Source organism: Hirundo rustica, chromosome 6, assembly GCF_015227805.2.
Source record: "Hirundo rustica isolate bHirRus1 chromosome 6, bHirRus1.pri.v3, whole genome shotgun sequence".
Taxonomy (NCBI): Eukaryota; Metazoa; Chordata; class Aves; order Passeriformes; family Hirundinidae; genus Hirundo; species Hirundo rustica.
In genome coordinates this window covers 22,342,452-22,354,646 of record NC_053455.1, presented here as the reverse complement: position 1 = coordinate 22,354,646, position 12,195 = coordinate 22,342,452, and the positions used below count along the sequence as shown (strand labels likewise).

Genomic DNA, 12,195 nt, shown 5'->3' with positions numbered 1-12,195 from the left:
TTTAAGCACAGAAGATGAGAAGCTTTTATTCTTTATCCTTAGAAAATGTTAGAACCATTGAACAGATTTATCATTTGCAGCATTGCCGTTGAGCTCAGCCTTCATTTACTAAATCACGGCTAATAGCAAAAGTTCTGTTCACAGTTGTTGACCCCTGTTACTTTTTCTTGCCAAGGATTTCTGTAAGTATAGAAAGGTGTGACAAAGAAGGGATGTCAGAGCAGCTGACTAATTAAAAAATACTCTTAACTGTTCCTGCAGAACCAGTACCCCGAACAGGGCAGTCTGCACACTTGGGAATGAACAGAGAAACAAGCCAATATACAGGGTCTAATGCTACATTTTTATAGCTCTTTCCATCCCAGAGGATCATAACTGTAAAGGCTGTATCCATCCGAAAGTCCCACCATGAGTGCTGAAATCCAGTACTTTGCTGCAAATGAACCATTTAGCTGCATAAAATGGTGATGCAGCAATTTCCAGGCAGGAACACAGGTGTCTGACAGGAGGAATGGTTGTGCGTGACTGTGCTGCAGTGACTCAAACTGGGATCTGTCTGTGCTTCCACAAGGGCTGAAATTTTGTGGCAAGGGCAGACAGCTGTAACCGTGACACAGGGGCCGAGCATGATCTAGTCCTGATGTGAAGAAGCAGCAGGCTTCATGGGCAACTAATGTTGTACTGGATGGGTTCTGTCCTTGCAGAGTGGCCCACTGAAACTCTGGGTTGTTTTGCCCCTCTCAGTGTGCAGCCCTAAGGAGCTTTGCAGCCTGTTCCTGCAGGTGCCAAGTGCCGTAAGCTGCCTGAGACTGCAGCGTCCCTCAAAAGCCAAAGGCAGAGGGCAAAGATGTCAAACCGTAATTCCTGCTGCTGGGAGGGAGCTTCTGGCTGAAATGCTGAAAGCCTGTTGTCTTTAAGTCTACAAAAGTGGAGAGGTTGGATCAGCGAGCCTGTGGAGCAAGAATAATCCTTCCAAGGCAAAGTGTATTGCATAAGACTCTGGCTCTGGTTCCAGTGTCCAGGTGACTGTCTGCTCACCTTGACACCATTTGCCAAAGGACGGAAAAATTTATGTTGAGATGCTGTTTGTGGATGATGATAATAGCTTAATTTTCCCATAGCTTTGAGTTGACAAGCTATGACTTTGGTAGAGTAATTTATAAATAGAAATTAGAATGGACCTGCAAATTGGTTATTAGATGCGGTTTTAGATTGGTTATTACATTAAAGTAGGGAGGGTGAAAGGACTTGTCAAAAATCACATGATGAATTATTGGCAATGGCAGTAAACAAATCCTAATTTCTTCCTTTGACGCATCCGTGTGTATGCTGTAACAAATGTACAGGGACAGCTAATGAAAGCTGTCAAAAAGCACAATAGAGCTCATGTAAAAAATCAGAATACCTTTTATTGTTCAGTGTTAGAGAAAATACAGCATATTACACATGGAAACAATGGTGTGTTCATGCGAACACACACAGTGTGGAAGGATGTATATCCTCCATGTTTCAGTTATCCAGCTGAGGGTTTTTCCAGTATATTTTCAAGGTTACTCTGCTCATCACGACAGACTTTATTTGTTATTGATTCAACTGTGTATTCAAGTGAAAAGCAGTCAAAGAACGTTACAAAGCCTGTTGGAATGAGGGACTCCATTCTGGCTTGTGAGAAACACAAGGATAAAATCAAGGTGCATTCCACTATCAGGAACGTACCAAGAGCCTTTCTGAGGAAGAAATAACATTTTTCACGGCTTGTCAGCGTACTCCCCAGCCTATTAAAGAGAAGCAATGGATTCCTGTCTAACCCACATAAGCTGATGCAATTTGCCGAAACAGAGACTTCTCCTTGCAGCTGCTGGGGAATCCAGTGCTATGATCCTGGTAGAGATGTTATGGTATCCTTTGTTAAGGCATCTATAAGCATAGGATCTCATTGCTGATCTAACGGTCTGCTGCTGCAGCTAAAAAACCACTGACACATGAAGTTGATTAATCCCTGTGGTAATTCTATTAACATCCTTAATGGAGTTATGACATGGATGATTTTACCTCTCAGCAGCAATGCGAGAGGGAATCGCCCTGCAGAGCCTGTAACTAAAGCGTGGCAGGGATGTCTGAGAAAAGCATTCTTCTGGTTGTTTCAGTGCAAAATGAAGTGCCCTGATGGGCTGGAAAACCTCCCTGTTTTCTGGGATTTTGAACTCTTCACAGCACTAACGGTGCAGGTGTCCCCTGTGAGAGGGTGATGCATCAGGGCTCTGACACAGCAGCAATGCTCTTGGCACCCTCCCAAATATTTACTGTGTGGCCACATTTCCTTCTGCTTCTCTCACAGGTATGCATAGCCTGTCTCATCACACAGCTTCTCAAACACAGCATTTTCATTCACCTTTGTGGTTTCCTCTCTTTGTCCCTCCATCTGACCATGATTAATCTGCTTGCTGCTCCCTGTCAGAAGGACGGCTATGCCTGGACTCTGTCATTGGACAGAGGATTGCTAAAAATAAGTAGCAGAGCCACAGTCTTGACCTACCATTGTGTAGGGAACAGATCAAGACAAGAAATGAGAAATTCTTAATTTATTTTTGTTTTCCCCCTGATTTTCTAGCCTGCGGAGAGAAGGTTTGCCCGATGCATTAACCATGTTCCTAGCCTGTTCCTAGGACAGCTTGATTGCATTGCAGTTCTGTCACTAAGGGCTTGTCAGTATTGTGAATCAAGAATCATATCTTGAGATAGAAGGGGCTCACAAGGATCATTGAAATCCAGCTCTTTTCCCTGCACAGGACAATCTCAAGAATCACACCGTGTACCTGAGATCACTGTCCAAACACTTCTGGAATGATGCTCTCATGTGAAGTTACCTCAAGTATATAAAAGCCAAACAGGCACTCCCCAAAACCTTCCCAAAGAGTAAACACCATTTCTACAGTCTTCCACAACAGCCCAGGCTCCTGCTGCAGTTTGTAAAGACTATATAGGGTGACTGATGGGGCTGGGGACTGGGGATTCAGACAGGAAGCCACGGGAAGGTCTGACTAAGTTTTCTGCTAGTTCAAAGACTGTTGCCACATATGCAGGTGCAGTGATGTGACTACTAAACTGCAGTGTCTCATCTACATGGTTTGTGATTTCCATGCTAATATACTAAATTTATTCTATTTGGTAGCCCATCCTTTCCTCCCTCAGAGGCTCCAGTCCCAAGAGATGGAGTAGCCCAGCTCTGTAGTGATCCAGGAGACAGTGGGAGAGAACAGGGAAGGTGTTCCGTGCGTGGGATGCGCACACACACACACTCACACAAGGGGAAGTTATTTCTCTTTCTGCCTGCGGTAGCTACTCTCCACATTCTGCACAGGGATGAGAAGTCCTAGCAGCCACTTCTTGCCAAAGACTTCTCGCAGGTTCTCCCTCCAGGGCCGGGCTTTTACCACCATTCCTTTCCGCACCTGGTACCGTGTCTGCCCACGCAGGATCAGCAGCATCTGGTGGCAGCAGAAGCCAGCGCAGGCCAGTCCAATCCCAAGCCAGAGGTAGAGCATGAGGATGACAAACATCTCAGAGCTAAGCAGAGCTCCTGAAAACCAGGAGGGAGGGAGGACAACAAGAGAAAGAGCTTAGACACACCCCACATGCAGTGTAACACAGCCCCAGGAACCAACAAACCAGCTGTTTTCTCTGGGCAGAAGTGAGGAGGTAGGAACAAGACAGACTGGTTGCTCTAACTATATTGAATTATTTCCTTCATAGTGTCTCATGCAATGGTTCTGCTGTGGAAATATTAAAATTATAATGATCTCTTGCACACTTATCCTTTTGCTGTTAATGTCAGGATCTAGATTACAGGGACAAATTCAGCCAGAAGTAAAGCATATCTGTAAGTTTCCAGCACTATTCTGAACAATGATTAATTTATTTAAGGATTTACGTGCTCATGACGGAATCTAAGTTTTCTAGGATTTTGAAAAGACAAGTGGATCCTACAGCATGTAGATCCTTCTAGAAGCCTTACTGTTTGTACTAACACAAGGCAGAAATATTTCGGATTTCTCTTTTTCTCTGTCTCTACTATATGTGTGCGCATATATATATATATACACACCTACCTACCTCAAATTTTTAAAAACAAAAATAAATTAATAATGATTTTCCTTCCTTTGGGGCAAGGCAGTTTTCATGTGAATGCAAGAAAGAAACCTTTCTGAAATACAATCCAAAGTCCTTTCTAGATGCTGCTAGAATACTCAAAATACTTTGAATATCTGAAGCTCCTAATTCAACTTAGGGGTTTTTAGTATATATATGTGATGAATATGTTTGAATAAAAATATTCTGCAGGGCCTTTGAGCTACAATGATTTTAGAACTCCTTCTGGAAAATATTAGGATAACAGCAGGTGTCACTGAGTGACCTTTCAGTGTGTAAGCAGATCTAAACCCATTAATATAATATTCTCTGTGTGCCCATATGATGTTTATGCACGTATTTTGTGCATATTGGTATATTATTAAACACCCATATTTACACCCAGACATATTTACACAAAGGAAATAAAATATGTGTCAATACTGGTATAAATAGCTGATATCTTTTCACTGGTTCCTATAAGGTTTAGAAATAAAAAAGCTCTCACATCCTTCTGTTACTCTGGAAGACCATTGGGGCCTACAAGACCAAAGGTGATAGAGCAGGGATTGATGGTAGAAGTGTGCTGCCTGAAAGAGGGACATGGGTTTTAAGTTCAACAGAAGGGTGACTGGATATGCACCTCTTGTTTCCCTTATGCAGAAAGCTGGATTAGGTTGTATCACCTGGTTCTGCAATCTGTGAATCCCATCTTTTCCACCTGGCAGTGCTGTAAGTGAAAGATTGGGGCAGGCTCCTCTGAGGATAATTTGTAAGGACACTGACTACAGCCTCAAGCTTTCAGAGACTGTCTTCACTTGAAAAAGGTGCAGGAAACATTCCGTTTTCTTCCTAAATGCAATGTCATCTTTCCCTTCTTGTTAGATCCCATTCAGCTCAATGGGATCGGTATGCAGCACAGCAAAAGAAGAACAAGCCCCTTAGGATAATGACAAATCCTCACACCAATTCTGTCAAAATAACTTAATCTACCAGAGCCAAATACTGGATTCTCTGTCCCTCTTTTACTGGACCAGAGTGTGACAGACATTTGGTTTTTCCTACATCTAATACTGAGATGGGATATGGAGACATTTTCTTTAGACCCTTTGCAAGGCACTTATAAGCTTTATTTATCTGACTTGCTGAAATTCAACATTTAGGAAGTAATTACCCTTGTTTTCCCTTGAAAGTATTAAGCATCTCTGAGCCATCCTTTCCAGATACATGATTTTTTTTAACCTTTTCTTCAGGCTACCTACATAAAGTGTTTTTATAACTTATTTTGTGTAGTCCAATATGAAGTGTTTACAATAGTGCTCTCCATTTGCCCCTCATCCCCACAGTCTCTTTTAGTGTCGGATTCTTTTTTGCTCTAAGTGACCCAGTGTGATCTCAAGCTTATATTGCCATATATTATCCGTGCCAGAAAAGGTGTATTGTAGGCTGTAGTTATGGACTTTGAATATCTGAAATCCATGCCTGAGTACGCTCTGGGCAGAATGAGCCCGCTGAAAACTTTCCCAGCACGAAAGCAGGGAACACTTAGTTGACATAAGACCAGCAGATTAACCTTCATCTTCCTTTCCTACTTCTGCAGTACGGTGGGCATGATGGAGAAGAAGAAAGATAAAGTTATTTCCCTGCTACCGCAGTCCTCTCCTTGGATCATACAACTACCCTTAAGGAACAGTTACATTTGCTGAAAAATACTGTGTGAGCAACCCTTCCAGGTGACTGTTCAAGACTGTGTTTTTCTTTCCTGGAATGGAGGTTAAATGTGCTGGTAGAAACCCAGTGGGCCCTTCTTCCCAAGGAATCAAGGCACCACGTGCCTGTGTCTTGCTGTGTGGGGCAGCAGTTCTCTTCTCAGCAGAACTCCAGGTGTGGTGGGAGCTGCTGGAGCTGCTGCCTCTCAAGGGTGTTCTGGCTCTTAGCTCTGCACCCAGCCTTGTGTCCCACTCAAACACTGCCCACATGTTGTCTTGGCACCACAGCTGCTGCCGCCAGAGCTGGGGCACTTCAGTGTCTCTGCAAATATATGCCAGGACCCACCTCTGTGCAGATGAGCCCTCAGAGTCAGAGAGAACTAATTCCTTGATAATCTCCTCCCATATCCCCGCTCCCCCTCCCAGACTGCTGTGCTGAGCAGAGCTTAGGCACAGGGGAAAATCATTCCCAGTGTTTTTAATGCTAGTAAAGCTCATGCAACATTATTTACAAAAATTTTTCCAGTTGGAAAAAATGATTCCATAAAAACGTCATGGCAGGATTTCATGTTTATTGTCTTTCAGTGATGACCATGACAAATCTGCAAATTTGCCAAGTAGAGAGATATTTGTTTGTTTTCAGATGGCAGCCCAGCCTGGAATCTGAAAAGCAAGCTGGGGCCTCTCTGGCTCCTGCATTGCCAGCAGTGGAGTCTCCACACTCAGGTCTTAATCAACACTTCTGGTGGCAGTGCACAAACCAAAACAGACTCCCTTCTTCCTAAGCTCAGCTGAACCTGCAAAGCTAAAATATATAGGATACCTATTTTAGTCTAGTAAAAGCTGATGTAAGTGTATGAGGCAGGAGCGTAGGGGAGAGATTGCAATTTTCTGCAGTCACTCTCAGGACAGAGCAACAGCCTAGGCTGTCTGCATAATCCCTTCTCTGAGGTCAAAATCTGTCTGCCTTTTGGGTTTGGTCAGAGAAATGTTTGAGGTTGGAGAGTTTGAGTGTCTGTTGAAAGGTGAAGAGGCAAGGCTTCTTGCTCTGCAAGAGCAGAGGATGAGTTATAGGAGCAAAATCAGGACAGGGAAGGAGAAGAGTTGTGGAGATTTACAGAAAGGCAGGGAGAGAGGGGAAAGGAGAAGTAGAAAGAAGGGTAAGGAATGGTAGCAAGGAGGAGGTATTTCTTTTGGTGTGGAGCTTTTGCAAAGAGCAGCACAGAGAATTTCTACTGGTTATCTGTGGGCTTGTGTCCCAGGCTAGGGTCACAAGAGAGGTAGCTAATCATGTCACATTAACTCCTCTCTTGGTTTCTGTTGACTGAACCCCAGCTCTCCTGTGCTGGAAGGATGAAAAGATCTCATTAAGTTTGTACTGCCAGGAGGCAGGAGGCGGGTGACAGTGAAGGGAGTGGACCTGGGTAAGATGTACCTGATGGGTTATGGGCAACCTAGAGATTTGTAGCCTCTACCTGGACTTTACCTGTAGGACAGGCAAAAGATCCCCCATGCCTGCAGTGAAATCCATCCCCTCTGCCTAATTATTACACGTCCTGCACAGGAGATATCTATATTCTATCACCGCCAAGTTGGTTATGGGGCGTTTTCCAGAGCCCAATGCACTGGGAATATAGCTATGGATGTGGGTCCCAGCTTCTGTTTCAGGTGAAGCAAAGTCTTTTGAAAAGGCTGGCTGTAGCCTCCAAAGAAGGCCGATTGCCCCTCTTGCCCATTTCCATACCACACCTCCACACAGATGGCTATCCAAGGAAGATGAGGTCCCCCCATCCCAGGAGCCCTGGAGGAGGAACATGCTCCTCATCTCTGAGCAAAGAGTCCTTACCTGAGAAGAACTGGCTGATGGAGTGAGGCAGAAGAGTGAGGAAGGCCAGCGGGTCCGCAAAGGACATGGAGAGCGTAGCAGAAATGTAAGCCATGCCTGCCACCAGGGAGTCAAGGCAAGCCAGGGAGGTGTAGAGGCAGAACATGATGAAGTTTCGCATGTTCCTGCTCCCGATGCAGTTCCCTGTGAAGAAACAGTGGTGGTCATGCCTCTGGGTGACTCTGGCACACAGTCTACAGAAGTGAGTGCTGGGCAGGGCTGAGCCAGGGGACCTGCTTCCATCCAGCCAGTCTGCCACTTCGGCTCCTTCGCCCAAGTTTAAGTCCTTGCCCAAGTCCTCGGGGGAGCTCTGGATCACAAGGACGTAGTTGCCCAGGGCATTAGCTGAGAGGAAGAGGAAGAGGGCCCCGTGCAGCAGAGCAGGCGAGAAAAGTGAGGTGGTGGAAGGGTCTCTGAACATGCTGGGGATGAAGACAAAGAGCTGGAGGACGAAGGTCACTAGGGAGATGCACAAGAAGTAGGCTGGAGCGACAACATTGAGCAACCTGAGAACTAGCATTGCGGATTACGTTCCTGCGGGGGAAAGCAAGGAGAGAAGGAACATCACCGCTCCGGCTGCACACTTCATCCTTCCATTTCCTGCCGGGTCTCGGCCCCGCTGCCTTCGGGAAATGCCCTCCGGGGGCCGCTCTCCCTCGCCGCCGCCCCACGGCCCCTGCCGGGCCGAGCCAAAGGGACAGCCCGTGGGCAGCCACCGCTCCCCGCCTCCCGGAGGAGACACGCCGGCCCCGGCGCCAGCCTCCGGGGAACTTGCAGCAGCGGTGCCCCGGAGGGGCTGCAGCGGCTCAGAGGGGAGAGGCGGCTCCCGCGGCGTGCTGGCGATGTGAGCACTGCTCTGTTCGCCCAGCAGAGTCTCTCTGCCAGACAGGGTCAGTTTTGGTATTGCATGAGAGGAAAAAAGGTGGTGCTGGAGGAGGGGGGAGTGAATTGGAAAGGAGGGGTGGGAGGAGGAGAAGGGGAGGGGGGAGAGGTTGCTCTAATCCACTGCAATACGGATCAAATCCAACGCTCTAATTTATCCCTTAAAGCCACGGATCTACAGATTACCTCTATGACCGCTGCCCTGTTCTGCACGAAATTAGAAAATATAGAAAACAGCCGGTCAAGTGCCGTCCGGATGCAACCTGCGGCGCTCGGCTACCGAGCCGGGGCAGCCCCGCAGCTGCAGCAGCAGCTCTGGCCGGGCACCGCGCATCCCCGCCGGGCGGGCGATCGCCCCCGGCCCCGGGGCACAGCCGGCATCGTCAGCGCACACGATAGCCCGGGGAGCCACAGGCGGCTGGCAGCGGGCTGGGTGGCTGCGTGGGTGCCCCGGCACCCCGAGCACACCCACGGCGGCAGCCTAAAGGAACTCCTCAGCGCCGGTGTCCGCAGAGCCCCGGCGGCCCCGGACCCGCGGCGGCCCCGCTGCGCTGCGGGCTGCACGCTGCCACGCTGCAGTCCCCTTGTCCCCAGGCGCGGCGGGTACCGCCCGGTACCGGCGCGTCTGGAACCGACGGAGCCGCCGCTGCAGCCGGCCGTGCCGAGATCCCCACGGCAGCCGAGCCGGAGCGCAGCCCGGAGTCTGCCCCGTTCTCCCTCTCCGTCTCCCTCTCCCTCTCCTCTCTGCCCTTGCCCCGTGTCTCTCTCCGTCCAATGCCCCGTGTCTCTCACTGTCCCTGTCCTTGTCCCTGTGCTGTTCAACCTCGAACTTCTCCCTCCCTGTCTGTATCTCCCTCCCCCGTTTTGCTCCTGTCCGGGCCCGTCTCCACCGTAGCTGTCCCTTCAGCACCACCCGCACCTGCTGCAGGTCCTGCCACCTCTCACCGAGCACAACCCGGCCCAGGAGAAGAGAAAGGTGCTCTTGGGCCTCTGAGGTCCTGACAACTCCCACGGGGGGAGCAGAAGGGTGGGAAGCGACATTCTGCTGCTTCAGCCCGTAGAACCCCATTTCTTCCCGTAGTGTGGGTGGTGGAGGCAAGGTGAGGTTTCTGTGTCCCCGTGCCTCCCCAAAGCTGCCCCTGCTGGAACCAGCATTGGAGGCAAGGGGAATATGTGTGTGTGTGCGGGGGGAGTCTTTCCAGGTTCAAAGCCTCCCTTAATACGAGCAGGAAAGGCTTTGATCTGGGCAGGTGCCTGGGCAGTAGCAGTAGCCTGGTGCTGGTAGAAGTTCTGCAGATGTGTTTGCTCTCTGACAGCTACACACCTTCACTCCCCTCTGCCCACCCACGCTCTTCTTGTACTGTCTACACAGGCTCTGTGCACAGCCTCTCCTTCTCCTGCACACCTACGTGCTGCACCCTCCCAGCTCTGATGAATAGCATCCCTGTCTCCCTCCACAGATGAGCCACCCATGACAGAAGAAAAGAGGAGGGCTATTGGGCTGCAGTTGTGTCCCTGGAGACAGCCAAACTGCACTGTGAAAAGTCAAAGAAAAATGCATTTTATATCATCTTAAGTCCTAGGCTTACCGGCCAGCACCTCGGCACAGACTCTGCAACTTCACAAGAGGCTCTCCCTTTGCCTGAAGGTTCAGAGCAAAATGAAATTGTGTCTCATGTCTCAGTTTCTAGAGAGAGAGGACTGGAGAGAGTGGCTGTGCTTGTCTCCTGCACGTGCACTGGAATGGAAGGTGATGACAGCCACCAAGTGTTCAAGGGTTCTTTATTAGAAATAACTCTTCTCCCAGATAACTTTCACGGTCCAACATTTCTGAGAAAAGCCGTGGCAATAACACAAGCAAGTGAAAACCAAACCTGTAGGCACTGGATCTGCAGTGACGAACAGCTAAGAGACACCTCTGGCAGAACTGAAGGGGAGGCTGCTCAGAACAGATCTAGTTCTCACTCCCACCTCCCTCATTCTCCTGTCACGACTACTGAGAATAAAAATTCCTCCAATATTCCCTCAACTCATCAATGTAAAGTAGACTGAGCCTTGCAATAGAGATACATGACCCAGTCTAGGTTTTATCTTTAAATAATCAGACAGTGTTTTCTCCATATTTTAACAGCTTACATCAAAATAATAATAATAAAAAAATTACAGAGAAATCTTTTCATGTCATGAAAGACTCCCGACTGAGGGGACTGCATCTCATGAAAGACATTAAGCCTGCCTGCATAGGGAACATCAAAAGCTGTAGCCGAAGTGGGAGGAGGAAGGGAAGGGAAGGGAAGGGAAGGGAAGGGAAGGGAAGGAAGGGAAGGGAAGGGGAAGGGAAAGGGAAGGGAAGGGAATGGAATGGAAAGGGAAGGGACAGGAAGGGAATTGAAGGGAAGGGAAGGTAAGGGAATTTTCATTTCCTTTCATTTCCTTTCCTTTCCTTTCATTCCTTTCCTTTCCTTTTCATTCATGTTCCCTTTCCTTTCTACTTTCTTTCCTTTCCTTTCCTTTCCTTTCCCTTCCTTTCCTTCCTTTCCTTTCCTTTCCTTTCCTTTCCTTTCCTTTCCTTTCCGTCCGTTCCTTTCCATCTTGTTTTCCCACTGGAAGAGAAGATTGGTGAGGCAGGTTATTTGCTACATTGTCATTAAAATGCTCCTGCACATTGATGCTTATGATTTGTCACTGTCAAAATAGTGGATTCATATTTTACAATATAGCAAAAAAATCCTCTTTCAGTGCTGTTGTGTTGATATAATCAGCTGTTTGCAGGATGGGGGAGAAATTGACTGGAGATGAATTTGCCTGTGTATATGCATGTGTATATAAGAGAGATATGGGTAAATAAGGAGATTAGCATGGGAAGTAAGAAAAAAAATGGGAACAGTAGTTAACTTGGAGCAAGCATTAAAAAGTAATAACTTTTACTGCATGAAATGGGTTTTCTCCTGCTGTAAAATCAACATCATGAGACGACTTGGGGGTGTGACGCCCAGAAACATTTTGTCCCTTTTTTTTCTCTGAGTCTGGTTGTGACCCAGGAGATGGAGTATTTCCCCATTCTGCTTTTCAACCATAGGTAAAATCACTTCACTCATATGTCAAGATTTTCTTGTCTTCTGAGTATGGCAAGGATTATGCTATCTGCCTTTGTCTGGAAGAACTTGGCAGCTGGGCATAAGAAATACATGTAAGAGTAATTTATTGTTCTCATTAGCTACTGTGCAGATGTTCTCTGGAAATTAGCACAGCATACCACAGCCAGCACCTCTCTCACCCCAGCACTGGTGATTCTGAGTGTCACCACTCCACTCTTCCCTGCTGGCCAGCTGTGTGCAGGGACTTTCCTTAGTAGGGGCTCTTTCCCAAAATGTCCCTTTGGCAAGCAGGGTAGGAAGCTACTGACATAATCTGTACAGTTGTCAGCCAGCTGATGACTCCATCCTGTCATTCAGTCATCTGGGCTACATTTGACTGTGACTGGCAGGTGACAGTTTTTGTAGCTTTGTCCCCAGTTCTTCTAATTCTTTGTGCTGAGAGATTTCAAACAGAATAAAACACTGTTCCAGTTGATGCCGTGCTCTGATACAG

At 47.6% G+C, this 12,195-nt stretch overlaps 1 protein-coding gene across 1 annotated transcript; it reads right to left on the bottom strand.

Annotated features, from left to right (window-relative positions):
• Positions 1 to 1,389: 1,389 nt before the first annotated feature.
• ZDHHC22 (zinc finger DHHC-type palmitoyltransferase 22) lies at positions 1,390 to 8,597 on the bottom strand. The gene is made up of 2 exons (XM_040066599.2): positions 7,684 to 8,597; positions 1,390 to 3,580 (listed from the first exon to the last, which is right to left on the bottom strand). Exons 1-2 carry the CDS (start codon positions 8,240 to 8,242, stop codon positions 3,315 to 3,317), a joined length of 825 nt encoding a protein of 274 aa, XP_039922533.1. The 5' UTR covers positions 8,243 to 8,597; the 3' UTR covers positions 1,390 to 3,314.
• Between the last annotated feature and the right edge of the window lie 3,598 nt (positions 8,598 to 12,195).